The 25,449-nt window shown below is 39.4% G+C and overlaps 1 protein-coding gene and 1 pseudogene across 15 annotated transcripts in view; one reads left to right on the top strand and one right to left on the bottom strand.

Annotated features, from left to right (window-relative positions):
* The window catches only part of COBLL1 (cordon-bleu WH2 repeat protein like 1), a 159,706-nt gene that overhangs the window by 62,707 nt on the left and 71,550 nt on the right, over positions 1–25,449 (bottom strand). For 14 of the 15 annotated variants that reach the window (XM_067026204.1, XM_059052375.2, XM_067026203.1 and 11 more), the window contains one exon: positions 342–536. In XM_067026204.1, coding sequence (XP_066882305.1) covers positions 342–536 — 195 coding nt within the window. Of the gene's footprint in view, positions 1–341; positions 537–25,449 lie in introns of those variants that run through there. The other variant, XM_067026209.1, reaches the window with a different exon arrangement.
* On the top strand, positions 13,154–13,814 carry LOC131750078 (hypoxanthine-guanine phosphoribosyltransferase pseudogene; annotated as a pseudogene).

Below are 25,449 nucleotides of genomic sequence, written 5' to 3' on the forward strand. Positions count from 1 at the left end.
GTTTTCTTATGGGTCCGTGGCTTGCTGTGTAAGTTTGACTTAGAAAATCAATAAAACTGATGACTGTTCCTCTGGAAAAGGCTATTAAAAAAAATTTTTTTTAATGACTAACAAAATGTAAAATAGTTCCAAATTCCAAGAGTCACTTCACTGGGGTTGTGGAATTCATAGATTTGATATTTAAAGCATTGTTATAAAAATTTTAATACCTTTTAGCATTTACCTTTTTAATAGATAAGTAAACTGAGTGATCAAAGAAAAAAATCAAGAAGTCTACAACAGAGGGTTTCAATTACAGAAGAAGAAAGGGAAGTCCTGGTATTTCCTTCACTCCATCGTACCTGCCATGAACAGTAGTAGATTTGATAATATCCCCAGGTAGAACCACCAAGAGTTCAATATCTTTATCTATCGTGTTTTCTTTCTGTTCCATGATAAAAGCAGAAGATTCTACAGAATCATCAACTGAAGAGGCATCAAGGTATTTGGTCTCCTCCACCGCTGGAGGAAGCGGTGCCTTGGCTTTTGGTTTTCTCCTAAGACAAAAACAAAACACAGAGAATAAAATATACGTATTTTAAAAATAATTTGCTAATAGGATCTCATTTAATAAAAACACAAAATGTGTATATGTATGTTTTTCACACCTAGGGAAAAAAAATGCACTAAAATGTTAACTGTTAGCTTACTAGGGATGATGGAATTAAGTAAACTATTTTTCTGTCTTTTAAAATCAGCATATGTGCTTGCATTACTTGGCAATACAAAGAAACATGGTAACAAAAGAGATCTGATATCGGCCTTCATTAAATTCAATTAATGTGTGTTCACTACAGCAAAGCAAAAGTACTGCATTTTCTTTGATGGAACAAATTATAAAAATTTTTACTGTCCTAGGATGGAAATCAGTATCTCATTTCTACACCTCCTAATAGCTCTTACCTTTGTGCCTCTCATTCTATTTTTTTCCAAACTAGTGTATTCTGCCTCTCTAACCAGATTAAACTCTACCTATGCTTCAAAATTTAGCTGAAAACATCCTCCTACCACCCCCCTATATCAAGTGTCTCCCTATAAGGCACATACAACAGATTCCAGAAATGTAACATTTTTCCCATTTTTTCCCCTGGGTACCAGTTTCACCTCTCTGCCTACATTTATTACTCCCTGTAAGAAAGAAGCATGCTGTATTTCCCACTGTGTTTAGCAATGAACAGTGAACTGTGATTGGTCATTTGATAAAGTATATTTCTATTTCAATAAAAAATGTTACAAATAATTATTCTAATAAATATGTTTCAGTGTCACTTACTAGGACAACCCCTTAACTGATTTATAACAGAAACAGTAGTAGACATTCTACACATGGCCAATTCAATGCTTTGATGATTCCTAGGCAAAAATAAAAACCATGCAAAATAAAAGGCCTTCTTTGTAAGTAAATACATAACATCCAGCCATTAAGTATTTTCAAAATTTAAGGTCTTACAAATCCAAGCATGTTCGTGCACTCAGCATTATGAAAAAACAGAAACAAGGTTCCTACATTAATTTTCTAAACTAATAGGCCTTTAATTTTTAGGAGCATAAATGCAAAGTTATATTACACTTTAGAAAATATTTCTTTTACAATAGTGACAAAAATGAATTTTTACAAGTGTTTCAATAAATATAACAAGTTTATAAAATCTATATGAAGAAAAACTTTATCCAATTTCCAAATGTTTTTAATCTGCCCAAATTGACTACTCATCTATTCAACAAACATTTATCCTGTAACAGACAACCATGTAGCAGATTCAGCTAAATACTGGGTGTGTAAAGGCAGTAAGACCCAGTTCTCCTTCCCCCAAAGGACTGAAAGATATATACAAAATTAGAATAAATTTTGATGATTATTCTAATACAGGTATGCAGATGGTGCAGCTGCAGCTCACAGAAAGAGAAACTTTCCTAGAAATCCAGAAATGTTTGACAGATGGGAAACATGAGTTGGGTTTGGGGGAATGAACAGAAACTCACAGGAAAAGACAAGAAATAATTGATATTTTAGGCAAAGGAAAGCAAATCAAGCCATGAAAGAAAGTGGTACTTCTCAGAATTGAAGAGTTTGGTAAAATTCCACAGAAAAGTCAAAGGAGAAGAGAAATCAGTAAATCTATGAAAAAGCTTTTATAAATTAAGAGAATTCAGCAAGGTGGCTTGGCACAAAATGATACATGCCGGCATCAATAGCCTATGTAAACATAAGCAAAACCTAGTCAAAGTATAATGAAAGAAAAAACTTCTTTTTACAGTAGCAACCCAAATAAATTTTTAAGAATTATTACAATAAATACAACAAGAATTCTGCAAAATGTATATGAAGAAAATCTTAAATGCCAAATAGTCAGCTTGGATTTCCTCTCCCTTAGACTCCAGATTTATAAATTCAATGCCTACTTGACATCTGGACTCAGATGACTAACTGGAGTCTCCAGCTATTCCAACTCCTCTTCCCGTCTCCTCCAAACCAAATGTTTTCCTCTCCAAGTCTTCCCATCTCAGTAAATCTCAATTCTTTCAGTTGCTTGGGCCAAAAATCTCCTCTCTCACACACACAGAATCCAATCCCTTGACAAATTCTGCCAGCTCTATATTATAAATAGACCCATGGGCTTCCCTGGTGGCGCAGTGGTTGAGAATCCGCCTGCCGATGCAGGAGACACGGGTTCGTGCCCTGGTCCGGGAAGATCCCACATGCCGCGGAGCAACTAAGCCCGTGAGCCATGGCCGCTGAGCCTGTGCGTCCGGAGCCTGTGCTCCGCAACGGGAGAGGCCACAACAGTGAGAGGCCCGCATACCGCAAAAAAAAAAAAAAAAAAATAGACCCAGAATCCATCAACAACCTTGATTACCAAACACCTCTGTTCAAGCTAAGTGGTCTTCCTGCTCCCAACCTTGTCACTTTACACTTTATTCTCAACATAGCAGCTGGAGTGGTCCTCTTAAAATGTTAAGTTTGATCACAGAACTTCCTTTCCCACCCTCCGATGGCTTCTGACCTCAGCCAAAATAAGATCTGGAGTTTTATCATCTGTCGTCCCTTACTTCTAGCCTCTCCAAGCTCCCCTCTCCCACTTTTGCCCTAGGCTCACCGCACTCCGATCCTATGACTCTTGTTGCCTTTTCCTTGAACACATTTAGGACAATTCCTACTCAGGTTCCTCTGCAGTCTGTTCCTGACCTTAAGATTAACAACTCTATTTCTCTGCCTTACCTTTGCCTGAGGGCTTGTCGGGGCAACTAACATACTTGTTTATCCTGTCTCCTTCCATTAGAGTAATTAATCTCATGAGTGTAGGTTCTTGTCTCCACTGCCTGGTGTCACACATATTTGCTAATGTATAAAATCTCTAGAATAATGTCTGCCACGTGGTAGGCACTCATATTTACTGAATGAATGCATTCAGTGAATACTTCCCACAAAGATGAGGTACCTAAGCACGTAATTGGGAAGGAAAAAAGGTCTTACCACCAAGGTACTCAGAATTAGCTGTGTTAGGTTTCAGAAACTGATTATGTTTTATTTTTAAGAAGATGAGAGTTGAAAACTATGCACTGGACTTATTAGCATGGAATAACTGGGAAGCTTAGGGCTTTAAAAGAGTTTCATGAGGAAGGTCAGAAGACAAGCCCAGCCACCACGTGCAGGTAGGTAAAGCATCAAGAACAACCTTGCCCACAAAATGGACTTGGCTTTCAAGAGAAGTGGTACCATAGAAGGTCTGATAGGCACCTCCTGCTGCTATCATCACCTCCCCATCCCCTACTTTCATCACTGAAGGCACCTTCCCATCTCCAAGTTTTGCTCCCACAAGTCACCGTTTGAATGCCCTCCCCATTCTCCCTGCCTTTAAGTATATTATCTATCCTTCAAGGTTCATATTGAATCACAATTCCTTGGTACATTTTCCCTGTCTATTGCACAGTGCAATGAACTCTAACAGTTTTAATATTCTTATATGTATGACTGTCTTATTTCCTAAGGTACTTTGAGTCTATGATGAAAACCAATCTTATAACTTTATTTATTTATTTGTTTGTTTATTTATGGCTGCATTTGGGTCTTCGTTGCTGCGCGTGGGCTTTCTCTAGTTGTGGCGAGCGGGGGCTACTCTTCGTTGCGGTGCGCAGGCTTCTCACTGTGGTGGCTTCCCTTGTCGCAGAGCACGGGCTCTAGGCGGGCGGGCCTAGAGTAGTTGTGGCATGCAGGCTCAGTAGTTGTGGTTCGTGGGCTCTAGAGCTCAGGCTCAGTAGTTGTGGCACACGGGCTTAGTTGCTCCGCAGCATGTGGGATCTTCCCGGATCAGGGCTCAAACCCGTGTCCCCTGCATTGGCAAGAGGGTTCTTTAACCACTGTGCCACCAGGGAAGCCCCAAAAACCCATCTTAAATTACAAAAGGTAGGGCTTCCCTAGTGGTGAAGTGGTTGAGAGTCCGCCTGCCGATACGGGGGACACGGGTTCGTGCCCCGGTCTGGGAGGATCCCACATGCCGCGAAGCGGCTGGGCCCGTGAGCCATGGCCGCTGAGCCTGCGCGTCCGGAGCCTGTGCTCCGCAACGGGAGAGGCCACAACAGTGAGAGGCCCGCGTACCGCAAAAAAAAAAAAAAAAATTACTAAAGCTAAACCAACTTAAAAAAAAAAAGGAAAGCAGAACAAAGCACTTGTTGAAATATTATTTACATGGAACTTCTATTAAGAACATATTAGTGTTCTCTATTATTATAATAAAGCTTTTGTCACCTTTGATCCTGAAAATTGGAAAGCATATTGGGAATCAAACCAAGATCCTTCCACAATGAATTAGAAATCCAACAGGGAAGATGTAATATGTAATTAATTAAACAACATATACAAAGCAAAAAAACGAAGTGAAGTGTCATAAAACAGATGGGTAACCTTGAAGACTCAGAGCAATGAGAGCAAGCTAAAATGAGCTCTATGGGGATGTGAAGGCAGGTATTAAGGTAACTTCAAAGAAAAAAGGGACTCAGTTCTTGAAAGAATAGTAGTATTTAGGAGGAAGAGCCTATAGGATAATTTATATGTTGGTTCCCGACTGTGATCCAGTTATATTAAATTCAGGAATGTGTCTATCCAGTTAAAGTTTGCTCACTACATGGTATAGTCTAGTGAAAAGAACACCAGGCAGAGGCTTGGATTTGGCCTGAATCCTAAGTAGATTTAAGACTTTGTAAACTTACTTGATCTCTTACTCACCAGCAAAAGTTTTAAAATACCTTTTACCTACTCACATCTCTCCCAATGTTTTACATTTCTTAGTTGAAATGTTTGGAAACGATAACAAAATTAAATGTCACCCAAAGCCGAAAGTATAGTGAAATAATCGAAGCTTTTAACATAATCTAAGTGCAGGAAATTCTGGTAAAGCAGAGTGATACATCAACATGCAATAACAACTGTAATTTATGGCTTAGACGAATGCTAGTTTTCATTAATATATTAAAAATGCAGTAACTGCCATTGAAGTCCCCCCACCCTTTTAAATGGGAATGATGTTTGGGCCAGTTTCCTACTCAAGGGATTTCCACATAAGCTTCTCAGTGGCCTAGTTTGACTCCAAGTTCCTGCTCCTCAGAGGCCACTACCTTCAACAGTTACAGCAACAACTTTTACACAAGGGTGGTGGAGAGAAGGTTATACTGAAAAGATATTTGAGATAGGAACCTTTTCTGTGTCAACGCAAAAATTCACTAATCAAGCCCTAAAAATAACAAGCCACAGTAAATTATCATTTAGGTAAAGCATAGTTTTATTCATGAAAATTACCTCAATATTATATTCAATGTTCATAATGAAAATTAAGGTACGATTCCATGTTATGCAATAACTGGTCTTTAAAATACCCAAACTTGGGCTTCCCTGGTGGCGCAGTGGTTGAGAGTCCGCCTGCCGATGCAGGGGACACGGGTTCGGGCCCCGGTCTGGGAAGATCCCACGTGCCGCGGAGCAACTAAGCCTGTGCGCCACAACTACTGAGCCTGTGCGTCTGGAGCCTGTGCTCCGCCACAAGAGAGGCCGCGATAGTGAGAGGCCCGTGCACCGCGATGAAGAGTGGCCCCCGCTTGCCGCAACTAGAGAAAGCCCTCGCACAGAAACGAAGACCCAACACAGCCAAAAATAAATAAATAAATAATAAAATACCCAAACTTAATTTTAACAGAGAATTCAAATTACCATTTGAATGGTATCCTGCTACCACTACTGATGGATTTTTTTATCACTTATCTACAAAGCACTTCAAAATCATGTGTCCACTGTAATCATCCTCCATCCCTGTCAATATTAATATCCTTAAAATAAATGAAAAGGAATAAAAGAGATGCTCAGCAAAACAACAGAAATCTACTCAAATACCTCTACTTTGAAAGAAAAAAATCTTTCAATTGCATATGAGATATATCAATATTTGCATCCTTAATAAGCTACTCAAGTCCAATGGGCTCTCATCTGTTTGCTTTATTTATATAGTATCCTCATAGATTCAAGAAATACTATACAAAAATACAGCTTTTATATTAAAGACAAAATATAAGAACAGAATTATAAGTCTTAAAACAATAGGTTTTTAAAGTATTACATTCTAATGACCAAAAAGAAATTTAACAGCCACCCTCTCTCAGTACAGAGGGCTATCAAACATTAGATGCATTATGGTAAGTGTTGACAAGACAGTCCTTCTTGAAGTACAGTATCTGGCAATGTTTTGATGGTTCCTACCTTATGCATTTCAACTATAAAGTGGAGATCAGTTCTTCAAAACAATTTCTTAGTGTGTCTCTCTGGGTTTAATGAAACAAGAGAAGATTATATTAAACAAAAATCTGTCCCAATGGTGGGCATAACATTGTGCTATGTGCTTGAGGGAATGCAATTAAGAACAAAAGGTCCCTTTTCTTTTTTTTTGCGGTACGCAGGCCTCTCATTGCTGTGGCCTCTCCCGCTGCGGAGCACAGGCTCCAGATGTGCAGGCTCAGCGAGCATGGCACACGGGCCTAGCCGCTCCGCGGCACGTGGGATCTTCCTGGACCGGGGCACGAACTCTCATCCCCTGCATCCCTGCATCCTGGACCGGGGCACGAACTCTCATCCTCTGCATCAGCAGGCAGACTCTCAACCACTGCGCCACCATGGAAGCCCCAAAAGGTCCCTTTTCTTGATGAACCTTATATCTAATCAAAGTAAATATATCAAAGTGGCTTTAAACGATAAGCAGTGACAAAAGGCAACAAGGGGAGTCCCAAGCATTATATAACTCTTAACAGACATTTCTCTTGTCAAGGTCACCAATCATCTACGTGTGTTCAAATCTACTAGATAATTATACATCTCATCTCACAATTGAGTAAGCGCCTAAATTCCAATAATGACGCCCTTCACAGTTGCTCAAGCCCTCTGCTTGGGATTCTCTTCCCTTGGCTTTGTGTGATAATACAACCTACTGTTTTCCTCCTTCTTTACTGCCACTCCTCAGTCTCAATGCCCTTATCTCTTTGATTTCTAAGTGTTGAGGCCACCCCAGGGCTCCTTGTCTGCCCCCTTCTCTTCTCTTCTACAGTCCTCAGCCCCAAGTAATTTCATGAAATTCCATGGCTTTAAATACCATCTGCAAGTTGATGACTCTCAAATTCACATCTCCAACCCTGACCTGCTTATTGAGTTCTGACTTATATGCCCAATAACCTCATGGTCTTTGCCATTTGAATGCCCCATAGGTATCTCAGAATCAAAACTCTTGATTCTCCTCTCTACCCCAATTCTCATCCAAGCCTCCCCCAAGTCCCCTGCCATCCCTGGGAATGGCTCCATACTCACCACCTTGTTAACTCAAGCAAAAATGCTAGGCACATTTTAATTCCTCTCTATGCCTATCTCCTATTTCCAATTCCTTATCAAGTCTTGTGGGATTTTAGCTCTAAAACATCCTGAACCTGTATACTTTTCACCACTTCCTCTGCTACCACCCTGGCAATTAAGCCATCAGCTCTTGATTGGACTGCTCCAATAGCCTCCTGACTTGTCTCCCTGTTTTCAGCTCTTGTCCCTTAAAATGTATTATTCTCTGCAGTAGTCAAGAGTGATCTTTTTTTTTAAAAATATATTTATTTTTACTTATTTATTTTTGGCTGCACTGGGTCTTCAGCGCTGCACGCGGGCTTTCTCTAGTTGTGACGACCGGGGGCTACTCTTCATTGTGGTGCACGGGCTTCTCATTGCAGTGGTTTCTCTTGTTGCAGAGCACGGGCTCTAGGCATGTGGGCTCTAGTAGATGTGGCGCATGGGCTCAGCAGTTGTGGTTCACGGGCTCTAGAGCACAGGATCAGTAGCTGTGGCGCACAGGCTTAGTTGCTCCGTGGCATGTGGGATCTTCCCAGAGCAGGGCTTGAACCCGTGTCTCCTGCGCTGGCAGGCGGATTCATAACCTCTGAGCCACCAGGGAAGCCCAAGAATGATCTTTTAAATATGTAAATCAGACCACATCACATCTCTGACCCTTCACTGGTCTCCCAATACATTAAGAATAAAACCAAATTCCTGTTCTTGGTTTGCAAAGCCCTAGATGAGCCAGCCTGGTGGTTCTCAAAGTGTGATTTCAGAGCATCACCTGGGACCTTGTTAGAAATGCAAATTCTCAGGCCCTACCCCAGACCTAAATAATCAGAAACACAGAGGGTAAAGCCCTGCAATGCACCTTCGACAAAGCTCTCCAAGTGCTTCTGATGCATGCTAACATCTGAGAAATCACTGAGCCAGCCCCTGCCAACCTCCCCTCTGTTTACTCAGTTGCAGCTCGCTATGGAATTCACATTGGCCTTCCTTCCCTTCCTTCACATCTGAGGGGCTTGCAGAGCTGCTCACTCTGCTCCAAATGTTCTCACCACAGAATTTCAAACTGCCTCTGCTTCTTCGGCGCATCCAGACAGCACATCCAACATTCCCTCCCTGTATAGGTGTTCTCCGACCACTCAAAAGGGGTGGGGGGCAACGCCTAGCCCCACCCATCTCAGCCCACTCTCCACCCAGTGGTGCTCAAATGTGGCTACACAATGGACTCGCCTGAGGACTTTTATAAAATGCTGAGGTTCAGGCCCCACACCCGGGAATTCTGATCTACTGGCTATGGGGATTTTAAAATCTCCCCAAGCAATTCTAAAGTGCAGCCAAGTTGGAGAACCACTAGTACAACGCCTGACAGAGAGTAGGAATTCAATTAGAGTTAATGATTTACTTTCCTAAGAACTTTGTAATGTCTGAAACACTGCCAGAAGGTTGCTACTTAGGTCAATCAAGTCCCTGTAAATTCAGGAAGTTCTCAGAATCACTCAATGTAACAATCTTAAAAGTAGTCCCGGGCTTCCCTGGTGGTTCAGTGGTTGAGAGTCTGCCTGCCGATGCAGGGGACAGGGGTTCGTGCCCCGGTCCCGGAAAATCCCACATGCCACGGAGCCGCTGGGCCCGTGAGCCATGGCCGCTGAGCCTGCGCGTCCGGAGCCTGTGCTCCACAACGGGAGAGGCCACAACAGTGAGAGGACCGTGTACCGCAAAAAAAAAAAAAAAAAAAAAAAAGTAGTCCAAAGTTTAATAATAACTTTTCCAAATTTAAATCCCCATTATATATATTTTTTACATCCCAACTTAGCTTTATATGGTTAGCATTTTTACAAACATTGCATTGCTTTTTTTTCAATTTTATTTATCTCTTTATACAGCAGGTTCTTATTAATCTATTTTATACATATTAGTGTGTATATGTCAACCCGAATCTCCCAATTCATCCCACCCTGCCACCCCGCCCCCCACTTTACCCCTTGTTGTCCATACGTTTGTTCTCTACATCTCTGTCTCTATTTCTGCCTTGCAAACCAGTTCATCTGTACCATTTTTCTAGATTCCACAAATACGTGTTAATATACGATATCTGTTTTTCTCTTTCTGACTTACTTCACTCTGTATGACAGTCTCTAGGTCCATCCACATCTCTACAAATGACCCAATTTTGTTCCTTTTCATGGCAGAGTAATATTCCATTGAATATATGTACCATTTCTTCTTTATTCATTCATCTTTTGATGGGCATTTACGTTGGTTCCATGACCTGGCTATTGTAAATAGTGCTGCAATGAACATAGGGGTGCATGTGTCTTTTTGAATTATGCTAATCTTCTCTGGGTATATGCCCAGTAGTGGGATTACTGGGCCATATTTTTAGTTTTTTAAGGAACCTCCATACAGTTCTCCATAGTGGCTGTATCAATTTACATCCCTACCAACAGTGCAAGAGGGTTCACTTTTCTCCACACCCTCTCCAGCATTTGTTGTTTGCAGATTTTCTGATAATGCCCATTATAACCGGTGTGAGATGATATCTCACTGTAGTTTTGATTTGCATTTCTCTAATAATTAGTGATGTTGAGCATCTTTTCATGTGCCTCTTGGTGATCCATATATCTTCTTTGGAGAAATGTCTGTTTAGATCTGCCCATTTTTTGATTGGGTTGTTTGTTTTTCTAATATTGAGCTGCATGAGCTGTTTATATATTTTGGAGATTAATCCTTTGTCCATTGATTCGTTTGCAAATATCTTCTCCCATTCTGAGGGTTGTCTTTTTGTCTTGTTTATAGTTTCCTTTGCTGTGCAAAAGCTTTCAAATTTCATTAGGTCCTGTTTATTTTTGTTTTTATTTCCATTACTCTAGGAGGTGGGTAAAAGAAGATTTTGCTGTGATTTATGTCAAAGAGTGTTCTTTGTATGTTTTCCTCTAAGAGTTTTATAGTGTCCAGTCTTACATTTAGGTCTCTAATCCATTTTGAGTTTATTTTTGTGTATGGTGTTAGGGAGTGTTCTAATTTCATTCTTTTACATGTAGCTGTCCAGTTTTCCCAGCACCACTTATTGAAGAGGCTGTCTTTTCTCCATTGTATATCTTTGCTTCCTTTGTCATAGATTATTTCACTATAGGTGCATGGGTTTATCTCTGGACTTTGTATCCTGTTCCATGGAACTATATTTCTATTTTTGTGCCAGTACCATATTGTCCCAATTACTGGAGCTTTGTAGTAGAGTCTGAAGTCAGGGAGTCTGATTCTTCTACCCCCGTTTTTTTCCTTCAAGACTGCTTTGGCTACTTGGGGTCTCTTGTGTCTCCATACAAATTTTAAGATTTTTTGTTCTAGTTCTGTAAAAACTGCTACTGGTAATTTGATAGGGATTGCACTGAATCTGTAGATTGCTTTGGATAGTATAGCCATTTTCACAATATTGATTCTTCCAATCCAAGAACATGGTATATCTCTCCATCTGTTTGTGTCATCTTTGATTTCTTTCATCAGTGTCTTATAGTTTTCTGAGTACCTGTCTTTTACTTCTTTAGGTATGTTTATTCTTAGGTATTTTATTGTTTTTGTTGCAATGGTGAATGGGATTATTTTCTTAATTTCTCTTTCTGATCTTTTCCTGTTAGTGTATAGGATTGCAAGAGACTTCTGTGCATTAATTTTGTATCCTGAAACTTTACCAAATTCATTGATTAGCTCTAGTAGTTTTCTGGTGGCATCTTTAGGATTATCTATGTAAAATATCAGGTCACCTGCAAACAGTAACAGTTTTACTTCTTCTTCTCCAATTTGGATTCCTTTTATTTCTTTTTCTTCTCTGATTTCCATGGCTAGGACTTCCAAAACTATGTTAAATAACAGTGGTGAGAGAGGACATCTTTGTCTTCTTCCTGATCTGAGAGGAAATGCTTTCAGTTTTTCACCTTTGAGAATGATGTTGGCTGTGGGTTTGTCATATATGGCCTTTATTATGTCGAGGTAGGTTCCCTCTATGCCCACTTTCTGGAGATTTTTTATCATAAATGGGTGTTGAACTTTGTCAAAAGCTTTTTCTGCATCTATTGAGATGATCATGTGGGCTTTATTCTTCAATTTGTTAATATTGTGTATCACATTTGGATTCTGCTTGCTAGTATTTTGTTGAGGATTTTTGCATGTATATTCATCACTGTTATTGATCTGTAATTTTCTTTTTTGTAATATATTTGTCTAGTTTTGGTATCAGGGTGATGGTGGCCTCGTAGAATGAGTTTGGAAGTGTTCCTTCCTCTGCAATTTTTTGGAAGAGTTTGAGAAGGATGGGTGTTAGCTCTTCTCTAAATGTTTGATAGAATTCACCTGTGAAGCCATCTGGTCTGGACTTTTGTTTGTTGGAAGATTTTTAATCACAGTTTCAATTTCATTACTTGTGATTGGTCTGTTCATATTTTCTATTTCTTCCTGGTTCAGTCTTGGAATGTTATACCTTTCTAAGAATTTGTCCATTTCTTCCAGGTTGTCCATTTTATTGGCATAGAGTTTCTTGTAGTAGTCTCTTATGATGTTTTCTATTTCTGTGGTGTCCTTTGTAACTTCTGCTTTTTCACTTCTAATTTTATTGATTTGAGTCCTCTCCCTCTTTTTCTTGATGAATCTGGCTAATGGTTTATCAATTTTGTTTATCTTCTCAAAGAACCAGCTTTTAGTTTTATTGATCTTTGCTATTGTTTTCTTTGTATCTATTTCATTTATTTCTGCTCTGATCTTCACGATTTCTTTCCTTCTACTAACTTTGGGTTTTGTTTGTTTTTCTTTCTCTAGTTCCTCTACGTGTAAGGTTAAATTGTTTGAGATTTTTCTTGTTTCCTGAGGTAGGTCTGTATTGCTATAACCTTCCCTCTTAGAACTGCTTTTGCTGCATCCCATAGGTTTTGGATTGTCATGTTTTTGTTGTCATTTGTCTCCAGATACTTTTTGATTTCCTCTTTGATTTCTTCAGTGATCTCTTGGTTATACAGTAACGTACTGTTTAGCCTCCATGTGTTTATGTTTTTTATCTTTTTTCCCCTGTAATTGATTTCTAATCTCACAGCTTTGTGATTGGAAAAGATGCCTGGTAGGATTTCAATTTCCATAAATATACCAAGGCTTGATTTGTGACCCAACACGTGATCTATCCTGGGCTTTCATGAGTGTTGCCGCCTACTGCTTGGCCCTGCTGCCGGCTTCCTCCTCCCCAGTCTTCCCTCAGCCCGCATGCCAGCCAGCTCCGTTATGGTGACCCACAGCCCCAGCATTGTGATTAGTGATGATGAACCAGGTTATGACCTAGATTTATTTTTTATACCTAAACATTATGCTGAGGATTTGGAAAAGGTGTTTATTCCTCATGGACTAATTATGGACAAGACCAAATTGCTGGCTCGAGATGTGATGACAGAGATGGGAGGCCATCACATCGTGGCCCTCTGTGTGCTCAAGGGGGGCTATAAATTCTTTGCTGACATGCTAGATTACATCAAAGCAATAAACAGAAATAGTGATAGATCTATACCTAGGACTGTAGATTTTATCAGACTGAAGAGCTACTGTAATGACCAGTCAACAGGTCACATAAAAGTAACTGGTGGAGGTGATCTCTCAACTTTCACTGGAAAGAATGTCTTGATTGTTGAAGATATAATTGACACTGGCAAAACAATGCAAACCTTGCTTTCCTTGGTCAAGCAGCATAATCTAAAGCTGGTCAAGGTTGCAAGCCTGCTGGTGAAAAGGACCCCTCAAAGTGTTGGATATAGACCAGACCTTGCTGGATTTGAAATTCCAGACAAGTTTGTTGTAGGATATGCCCTTGACTATAATGAATACTTCAGGGATTTGAATCATGTTTGTGTCATTAGCAAAACTGGAAAAGCAAAATACAAAGCCTAAAATGAGAGTTCAGGTTGAGTCTGGAAACATCTGGAGTCCCATTGAAATCACCAGGAAAATGATCAGATGTTCTAGTTCTCTGGCCAGCTGCTTAGTAGAGCTTATTTCATGTATCTTCTAAGAATTTTATCCGTTTTGTATTTTAGAAAGGCCAGTTGCTGCATTCCCTAACTCTTTATTTGCACTAGGAGCCTATAGACTATCAGTTCCCTTTGCGTGGATTGTCGTTTGACGTGTGAATGAAAAATCTCTTAAACCACACCACTACTGAATGAAAATATGGAAACTGTACCTGTAAGAAACATTGACAGAGAAGAATATATTAGTTTTTTAATTGGTATTTTAATTTTTATATATTCAGGAAAGAACAGAAGTGACTGAATATTGTTAATTATACCACTGTGTTTAGAAAAGAAGCAGTCAGTTTTATATCAGTGACAGCATTGAGAGGTATCATTATGTTGGATAAACCATATGTCCTGGTGTTATTTTAGTAGGTTTCAGTAGTATTAACTGTATTTTCCCACTTGTTCAGATTATTTCTGGCAAATCTTTGTCAACAGTTCCTTTTAAATACAGGTAAATAAGTTCTAAAAACCTACCACTTTTTGAAGCCTTCAATGTAAAAATCCTTAAAATAAAGGCTGTCTCTTTTAAAGAAAAAAAGAAAGATGTGATCTATCCTGGAGACTGTTCCGTGTGCACTTGAGAAGAAAGTGTAATCTGCTGTTTTTGAATGGAATGTCCTATAAATATCAATTAAATCTATCTGGTCTATTGTGTCATTTAAAGCTTGTGTTTCCTTATTAATTTTCTGTCTGGATGATCTGTCCATAAAAGTCTCCCACTATTATTATCGATTTCCTCTTTTAGAGCTGTTAGCATTTGCCTTATGTATTGAGGCACTCCTATATTGGGGGCATATATATTTATAACTGTTATTTCTTTTTCTTGAATTGATCCCTTGATCATTATATAGTGTCCTTCTTTGTCTCTTGTAATGTTCTTTATTTTATAGTCGATTTTATCTGATATGAGTATTGCTATTCCAGCTTTCTTTTGATTTCCATTTTCATGGCCTATCTTTTTCCATCCCTTCACTTTCAGTCTGTATGTGTCCCAAGGTCTAAAGTGGGTCTCTTGTAGACAGCATATATAGCAGTCTTGTTTTTATATCCATTCAACCAGCCCGTGTCTTTTGTTTGGAGCATTTAATCCATTCACATTTAAGGTAATTATTGATATGTATGTTCCTATTACCATTTTCTTAATTGATTTGGGTTTGTTTTCGTAGGTCCTTTGCTTCTCTTGTGTTTCCCACTTAGAGAATTTCCTTTAGCATTTGTTGTAGAGCTGGTTTGGTGGTGGTGAATTCTCAGCTTTTGGTTGTCTGCAAAGCTTTTGATTTCTCCATCAAATTTGAATGAGATCCTTGCCAGGTAGAGTAATCTTGGTTGTAGATTCTTCTCTTTCATCACTTTAAATATATCATGCCACTCCCTTCTGGCTTGTAAAATTTCTGCTGAGAAATCAGTTGTTAATGTTATGGGAGTTTCCTTGTATGTTATTTGTCATTTTTCCTTTGCTAGTTTTAATAATTTTTCTTTGTCTTTAATTTTTGTCAATTTGATTACTATGTGTCTCGGCATGTTTCCCCTTGGGATTATCCTGCCTGGGACTCTCTGTGCTTCCTGGACTCGGGTGGCTATTTCCTTTCCCATGTTAGGGAATTTTTCAACTATAATCTTTTCAAATATTTTCTCGGATCCTTTCTCTCTCTGTCTTCTCTTTCTGGGACCCCTATACTGCAAATGTTGGTGTGTTTAACGTTGTCCCAGAGGTCTCTTAGGCTGTCTTCATTTCTTTTCATTCTTTTTTCTGTTCCACGGCAGTGAATTCCACCATTCTGTCTTCCAGGTCACTTATCCATTCTTCTGCCTCAGTTATTCTGCTATTCATTCCTTCTAGTGTATTTTTCATTTCAGTTATTGTATTGTTCATCTCTGTTTGTTTGTTCTTTAATTCTTCTAGATCTTTGCCTCCATTCTTCTTCCGAGGTCCTGGATCATCTTCACTATCATTATTCTGAATTCTTTTTCTAGAAGGTTGCATATCTCCACTTCATTTAGTTCTTTTTCTACGGTTTTATCTTGTTCCTTCATCTGGTACATAGCCCTCTGCCTTTTCATTTTGTCTATTTTTCTGTGAATGTAGTTTTTGTTCCACAGGCTGCAGGACTGTAGTTCTTCTTGCTTCTGCTGTATGTCCTCTGGTGGATGAGGTTATCTAAGAGGCTTGTGCAAGTTTCCTGATGGGAGAGACTGGTGGTCGGTAGAGCTGGGTGTTGCTCTGGTGCCCAGAGCTCAGTAAAACTTTAATCTGCTTGTCTGCTGATGGGTGGGGCCTGAGTTCCCTCCCTATTGGTTGTTTGGCCTGAAGTGACCCAGCACTGGAGGCTACAGGCTCTTTGGGGGGGCTAATGGCAGACTCTGGGAGGGCTCACACCAAGGAATACTTCCCAGAACTTCTGCTGCCAGTGTCCTTGTCCCCACGGCGAGCCACAGCCAGCTCCCGCTTCTGCAGGAGACCCTCCAACACTGGCAGGTAGGTCTGGTTCAGTCTCCTATGGGGTCACTGCTCCTTCCCCCTGGGTCCTGATGTGCACACTACTTTATGTGTGCCCTCCAAGAATAGAGTCTCTGTTTCCCCCAGTCCTGTCAAAGTCCTGCAACCTAATCCCACTAGCCTTCAAGTGGTGATTCTCTGGGAACTCCTCCTCCCATTGCTGGAACCACAGGGTGGGAAGCCTGACGTGGGGCTCAGAACCTTCACTCCAGTGGGTGAACTTCTGTGGTATAATTGTTCTCCAGTTTGTGAGTCACCCACCCAGAGGTTATGGGATTTGATTTTATTTTGATTGCACCCCTCGTACAGTCTCATTGCAGCTTCTCCTTTGTCTTTGAATGTAGGGTATCTTTTTCGGTGAGTTCCAGTGTCTTCCTGTCAATGATTGTTCAGCAGTTAGTTGTGATTCTGGTGCTCTCACAAGAGGGAGTGAGTGCATGTCCTTCTACTCTGCCATCTTGAACCACCCCATTATATTTTTGCTTCCTTTTCTCTAAAAAGGAAGGTCCTTATGGAAGGAAGGAAAACAAATTTCTCTTGATATTTTTCACTGAGTTATAATTTATACACAGAAAAATGTACAAATATAAGTGAATACATTTTCACATATATATACACACTCGAGGAAACCCCGCACAAAGATATAGAGCAAGAAAGTGTATCTATACATTAAAATTTAAATATTAAATTTCTCATATCTGTCCCATAAATGTTGCTGCAATTTCAGCTTGTCTCAGGGTTTTCCTAAATATCTTATGTGGGATGTTTATTTTATGCACAGTTAAGAAAGTCAAACATCAACAAGAAGAGACATGAGAAAAGCCTTCAGTAGAAAAGGGCATATCAATGGAGGAGATAAAAAATTCATCAAAACAAATAAGCAAAGTTGAAAAACAGGCTTGAAAGCAGTGTAAACAATGAGTCACAAGACAGTCAACCATATTATTGGGTACCCACTGTGTTCTCAGTGCTATAGAAAAAATCTGGGTAGATTAAAGAAATACCACATGAGGTCCTCTAATACCAGTAGCTTAAAAGTGAAATTAGTCCAACCAAACAATTTCAAAGATATCCTAAATGGACCCTACAAAAACTAACTTAACTGAATGCCTATCTAGTTCCAGGAACTGTGCAAATGTTTTACACAGATAATCCCTTAACAAGTGTTATCCTTTTTAAAAAAATTAGTATCTTATTAAATTCTTAAACATTTATAGAGATTAGCAAGTAATATTTCTCCAAAACAAACTGAAACTCCAAAACCATGACCCAGTGCTCACTTGATGCCCCATTCACTCTGTGCATAGGCTTCTGCTCAGTAGGTAATACATGTCAGTAGCAACTGGGCTCAGCAGCATCTACTGAAAGCTTCCTTTAAACTTCGTATTTGTTGCCTTGCAGGCAATGTACTGATATATGGAAAAGTCAGTGCCATTTATGGAAGTTAGTCTGAAAAGGTAAATAAAAAATGTGCTTGACATTACAATTTAAAAATTCAAAAATGATTAAAAAAACATGGGGAGAGGGGATTATGCAAAACTTTGGGGGCTTCTTTTTTCTTTGCCATGTAAAAATTAAGTATAAAAAGCCCTATAAAGTTATATTTCTACCTTTTCAAAAGAGGTTAAATACTTATTAAATTTAAGATTAAAAAAATCATCCACAATTGAATTGTTTTACTTATTACGTTCTCTGAAACAACAAAATAGTAAATGTAAAAAAAGAAATTTTCTTCTCTAAAAGGAAGTTAAAATGTTCCTAGTTTGCAACCTAGATGTCCTTCAGTAGGCCAATGGACAAATAAACTACGGTACATTCAGACAATGGAATATTATCCCATTATTTCCACTAAAAAAGAAATGAGCTGTTGTCATGAAAAAACATGGAGGAGCCTTAATTTCATATAACTAAATGCAAGGAGCCAGTCTGAAAAGGCTGCATATTGTATAATTCCAAATATATTACATTCTGGAAAAGGCAAAAATATGGAGCCAATTAAAAAAGATGAGTGGTTGCCAGGAGTTGTGGGAAGAGATGAACAGGTGGAGCACAGAGCATTTTTAGAGTAGTGAAAATACCCTACGTGATACTATAAAGATGAATACATGTCATTATGTTTTTGTCAAAACCTGTAGAATGTACATCAAGAGTGATTACGAATGTAAACTATAGACTTTGGGTGATTATGATGTGTCAGTGTAGGTTCAGTTGTGACAACTGTACCACTCTGCTGGGGAATACTGATAATGGGGGAAGCTGTGCATGTGTGGGGACAGGGGTCTATGGGAAACCTGTATCTTCTGCTGAGTTTTGCTGTGAACCTAAAACTGCTCTAAAAACATTGTCTTTAAAAAAAAAAAAGTTCTTAGTTGGAATGTTTTTCCAATTTTCAAAAGCACGCTAAGTAAGGAACTGAAAAACATTAAATGTGGATGTTATAATTATTAAAATATATGCAGATATGCATGTTAAACAGTGGGAATGTATATTTCAGCCAAGCAAGCACACTGGTAGATTAACCAACCATAAAATGAAAGCAGAAGTTGCTTTCAAGTCACAATCTCAATAATCTACTCTCAAATATGTACTTTGGTAAATACTAAACAGCATTTAGTCATCAGTCTGTGTTAAAGTTTTGAATCTATGTTGAGGAGTAGAGTGTGTTGGCATAAACCGTATTCAAAGGCATAACATTCACTGCATACTGATAAAGAAAAGTCCTTGGAATGGATTTTCCAAGTTAAGTTTCTTAGCTACAAGTTTTGTCAAACACTGGCTAGAAAAACTACTTGGAAATAGTGTCTCACAATTTAGAAATATTAAAATCTAAAGTAGCACCTTATACAAAAATTAACCTAAAGTTGGGCTTCCCTGGTGGCACACTGGTTGAGTCCGCCTGCTGATACAGGGGACACGGGTTCGTGCCCCGGTCCGGGAAGATCCCACATGCCGCGGAGCAGCTGGGCCCGTGAGCCATGGCCGCTGAGCCTGCGCGTCTGGAGCCTGTGCTCTGCAACGGGAGAGGCCACAACAGTGAGAGGCCCTCATACCGAAAAAAAAAAAAAATCAACCTTAAGTTGATCTAAATGTAGAACATAAAATTATAAAATGTTTAGATCAAAATGTAGGAGAAAATCCTTGGGACTAAGGCTTAGGCAAACGAATCTCAGACATGACATCAAAGACACAATCCATAAGATTTTTTAAATATCAAGAAACTAAACTTCATCAAAAAGTAAAGTCTTCTGCTCTGTGAAAGACCCAGTTATGAGGATAATAAGACAAGCCACAGACTGGGAAAAAATATTTGTTAAGTCACATAGCCAACAAAAAGACTTATATCCAGAATATAGACAGAGCTCTCAATACATGAGAGTAAGAAAACAAAGAATCCAATCAAAATGGGCAAAGGTTTCAACACTTTACCAAAGAGGATGTGAAAAAAAGGCACATGAAAATATTCTCAACATTATTATCCATTTAGGGAAATGCAAATTAAAGCTATGATGAAATACCACTATGCACCTAAATTAAAACTACTGAAAATATCAAGTACAGACAAGAATGTGGAGAAACTAGATCTCTCATAGGTGACTTGAACAAGGTGCGTGCAAAATGGCACAGCCACTTCAGGAAACAGTTTGGCAGTGTAATATGAAGCTACATACTCACACCATAAGACCCAGCAATCTATTCCTAGGTATTTACATGAGAGAAACAAAAACTTATATTTGCATAAAACCTGTATGTCAATGTTTATTGCAGCTCTCCTCATAACAAACCCAAACAGGGAACAGCCCAAATGTACTCCAACGTGAGAATGAATAAACAAACTGTGATGCATCCACACAATGGAATACTACTCAGCAATAAAAAGGCAAGCCTTGATACACTCAGCATCTTGGATAATCTCAAGGGCATTATGGTGAGTGAAAAGGCCAGTCTCAAAAGGTTACATACCATATGGTTCTATTTATGTGAGTCCCAAAGTGACAGACTTATGGTAATAGAAAACAGATCACTGGCTGCCAGGACTGGAGGCAAGGTGTAACTATTAACAGTAACATAAGGGGGCTTCCCTGGGGCTTCCCTGGTGCTGCAGTGGTTAAGAACCTGCCTGCCAATGCAGGGGACACAGGTTCGAGCCCTGGTCCCGGAAGATCCCACATGCCATGGAGCAACTAAGCCCATGTGCCACAACCACTGAGCCTGCGCTCTACAGCCCGTGAGCCCCAACTACTGAGCCTACGTGCCACAAATACTTAAGTCCACGCACCTAAAGCCTGTGCTCCTTAACAAGAGAAGCCACTGCAATGAGAAGCCCATGCACCGCAACGAAGAGCAGCCCCGGCTCACCGCAACTAGAGAAAGCCCACGCGCAGCAATGAAGACCCAACACAGCCAAAAATTAAATAAATAAATAAATATATATTTTTTTAAAGAGGGGGCTTCCCTCGTGGAGCAATGGTTGAGAGTCCGCCTGCTGATGCAGGGGACACGGGTTCGTGCCCCGGTCCGGGAAGATCCCACATGCCGCGGAGCAGCTGGGTCCGTGAGCCATGGCCGCTGGGCCTGCGCATCCGGAGCCCGTGCTACGCAATAGGAGAGGCCACAGCAGTGAGAGGCCCGCGTACCGCAAAAAAAAAAAAAAAAAAAAAAAAAAAAAAAAAGTAACGTGAGGGAATTCCTTTACGGTGATGCAACAGTTCTGTATTCTGATAGTGGAGTGTCACATGAATCTATACATGTAATAAAATTTCATAGAATTATAAATCAAGACAATTTTTTTTTTTTTTTTTTGGTACGCGGGCCTCTCACTGTTGTGGCCTCTCCCGTTGCGGGGCACGGGCTCCCAACGCGCAGCCTCAGCGGCCATGGCTCACGGGCCCAGCCGCTCCGCGGCGTGTGGGATCTTTCCAGATCGGGGCACGAACCCGTGTCCCCTGCATCGGCAAGTGAACTCTCAACCACTGCGCCACCAGGGAAGCCCAAGACAAATTTTTAAAAATAATAAAAGAATGCATGTGAAAGCTGATGAAATCTAAATAAGGTCTGTACCTAAGTTAATAGTATTGTACCAAAGTCACTTCCCTGGTTTTGATAATGTACTATGGTTATGTAAGACATTATTATTGGGGAAAGCTTGGAGGAAGGCAGAGGGAAACCTCTGCACTATTTCTGCAATTTCTTCCAAGTCAAACTATTTAAAAGTAAAACATAATAAAAATATTTCTAAAGTAGTGATCCTCAAAATTCAATGAGCATTAGAATCAGCTATGGAACTTGTTTCTAATACAGATCTACTTGGGTGGCCCCATATTGTACCTTTTTAAATACAATCTGCATATGGGGTCCAGGTGATATATATACTAGTGGTCCAGCACATTACAGTTTGAGACCCACTGGACTAAAAGGCAAAGGTATTCGAATGATGATCTCCACAATGATCTCCACCAATGATTTCCATCAATATGTATTCTATTTAATGGCTAATTACTAAAGAAGTCCTACCTACACAGAACCTCATTCACAGACTGTCTTACTGAACCAAGAGGTTCTCATTTATAGACTCAATGAAAGACAAATGATCTATTTTAAAAACACAAATACCATTATTCATAACACAAATCTGTTATAGCAATACAGAAGTGCAAATGCTGATATTAAAAAAAAAAACATGTTATTAAAACAAAGGCATGTAGGGAAAACATATTCTCAATAAGAAAAAAGGTCACATTTTTGTTTTGTTTTTTGTTTTTTTTTTTTTTTTGTGGTACGCGGGCCTCTCACTGTTGTGGCCTTTCCCGTTGCAGAGCACAGGCTCCAGACGCACAGGCTCAGCGGCCATGGCTCACGGGCCCAGGCGCTCCGCGGCATGTGGGATCTTCCCGGACCGGGGCACGAACCCGTATCCCCTGCATCGGCAGGCGGATTCTCAACCACTGCGCCACCAGGGAAGCCCAAAAGGTCACATTTTTAAATGCCTATAAAAGGTCCTTACCTATGCTTCTAGGTAAAATCACTACTGTTGGCAAACTACACACACATATATAAGCATTAAGGCATTTGATCTAAAAGTTTCTTTTGTTGGAAAATAAAGCATTAAAAGATCAACCTAGACATTACTTCATGTACAACAAAATAAGAATTAAAACCCAAGAATTCTGCCAAGACTTCCTTCAATTATTCCCTCACTAAGTGGCACGACTTTCAAACCCCGGACCCATGGTTTTTGCTTTTACCTTGTGGGGGGTCTTTGTGCCAAACACCTGCTAGGCCCCTTTCACCTTTCCTCAGGGAGAATGATTCACAGTTTCCCACTGTCTCCCATCCATCTTATTACCAGGAGAAATGTAGCAATATAACAGAATAAATCAAGTCTTAGAACACCTAGGCTGCTAATTTCTGAAAGACTGCTGATTTCTATCTTAAACAGTTGCTACAGGCTCCTAAATGCTAGCTTACTTGCTCTCAGCTCTGTGGAAAATTAATTCTTTTGGATGAAGAATTAGTCATTTTCTGATTATGCTCAAATAGTTCAACTGTTTAATAATTATCAAACATAATAATTAGCAAAATCTAGAATGTGGATAGTCTACAATCCAGTTTCTCTAACAAACTGACAATGTGGGGAAAAAGATGGGAGCGGGGGTAAGAACTGATATAGAATGAGAGATTTAAGTGACAAAACCACCAAAGTAATGTGTTAAACTCAATCCAAGTTGGACAAAGAGACTGTTAAAGAAATTTAAATAAAAACTGGGTGTTAGATGATATGCAAAAGGAACTATTAATTCTGTTGGGTACAATAATAGCACAGAAGATATATTTTAAAACAAAAGTCCTTATTACTTCTTCCACTCTACTATTCCTAGTAAGTGCTTCAGGTACGCAAAGCTCATCATTTTTCTTTCTAATATCTTTGCCCTAACTCTAACCCATCTCAAGCCCTAGGCAATCACTAATCAACTTTCTGTCTCTATATAGTTGCCTTTTTGGATACATCATATAAATGGAATCATACAATATGTGTACTTTTGTGTCTGACTTCTTTCACTGACTGTAATGCTTTTGAGGTTCACTCATGTGGTACCATGTATCTGTACTTTGTTACTTCTTGTTAACCCAACAGAATTCCATTGTATGAATATACAACATTTTACTTATCCATTCACCAACTGATGGACATTGGGTTGTTTCTACTTTTTGGCTATTGTAAATAATGCTGCTATGAACATTTACAGGCAAGTCTATACACACCCCTTCTTGGTACATCATTCATGTGAAGACTTTACAACAAAACCAATATAGTACTCAGTACTATATTATGCTCAGTACTATTATTACGCTGAGTACTTCCTAGTACTCAGCGTAATAATTTCTCCCAATTCCCAACAGGCACAAGAAAATAATTTAAAGCCCTGATTCCTCAAAGTTATTTGAAGTCACTGGCACTTAAAATGATCACATATTCAGGAAAGACCAATAGATATTCAAGAATTATAAGCCACATATAGACTGTACCAAACAGAGCTTCAGACACAAACTGATTATCCAAGAAACATTTTGATTATAATTAAAACAGTTCAAGGACCATAAGATTCTGCTTTCCCATTAAGCCATTCTTCTTCAACTACAGATCAATGGGTTAGTATAAATATTAAATATACAATAAATATAATGAATATAATTAAACATATTTAAGACAAGATACAAAGTAACAATCATTGAATAGACTAACATATCTAACAAAGGAAGAGGTAGTTGGTGTAATGGAAACACAGCATAACTGCATTTAACTTATATACTAGCTTCCTACCTAAACCCAGAAAAGATAAGATTCCCCCATAAGTATTGCTTATACAACAAAGTGTAGTTCCAAACTGTACTTTTTTTTTTTTTTCTTTTTTTGCTGTACGGGGTCCTCTCACTGTTGTGGCCTCTCCCGTTGCGGAGCATAGGCTCTGGACGCGCTGGCTCAGCAGCCATGGCTCATGGGCCCAGCCGCTCCGCGGCATGTGGGATCTTCCCGGACCGGGGCACGAACCCGTGTCCCCTGCATCAGCAGGCAGACTCTCAACCACTGCGCCACCAGGGAAGCCCGCAAACTGTACTTTTAAACTCACACATAAAACTGCATAAACGTATTCTGTATTTTTCTTATATATTTAAAATTTTCATTTGGAGAAAAAAAATTATCGAGAGTTTAAATATATAAATAGAACAGATATTAATGTTATCTTACAGAAAACAGTTTGAAAATAGTGATTTAGGAAAATGATCAAAAAGGAATGCAAATATAACAAAAATCCTTTAACATTTCTAATCAGTAGGTTACTTTAAAAAGCCACTGAAAGTGGGAAATCAAAAGTTCAAGTAAACCTTAGGCATTTTAACTTAAAATACACAGATAAATTAACTCATTGATATAGAGTGAAATGTTTGTATTTGCAAGCTGTACCCACTGACTAAATTTTCACCTTGTACTTCTTGTATAATTAGCACATAAAGGCTTGCCTTCCACTTCTAACTTTTTTTTTTTTTGCGGTACGCGGGCCTCTCACTGTTGTGGCCTCTCCTGTTGCGGGGCACAGGCTCCAGATGCACAGGCTCAGCGGCCATGGCTCACGGGCACAGCCGCTCCGCGGCATGTGGGATCTTCCCGGATCGGGGCACAAACCCGTGTCCCCTGCATTGGCAGGGGGATTCTTAACCACCGCGCCACCAGGGAAGCTCAACTTCTAACTTTTAAAATTAAGCCAAGGATTTCAAGACATCTGCAAGCAATTCGAATGCAAATTCCTTGATTGTAGCATTTTATTTCATTCTTTCAGTGTCTCATTCACATATAATTCAATAATACATTTTGGGGGGAGGGGCAGGGTAGCTGGCTCACCAAAGATTCTTTCTGAAGTATTTAATTTCGCTTTTATAGAACAACTCTCTTAATGAATTCAAATCATGTGTTTCTAATATTTAGGTTAATTACATTATTACAATAAGTAACTGTAAAA

The sequence above is a fragment of the Kogia breviceps genome, chromosome 2 (genome assembly GCF_026419965.1).
Source record: "Kogia breviceps isolate mKogBre1 chromosome 2, mKogBre1 haplotype 1, whole genome shotgun sequence".
NCBI classification, from domain to species: Eukaryota; Metazoa; Chordata; class Mammalia; order Artiodactyla; family Physeteridae; genus Kogia; species Kogia breviceps.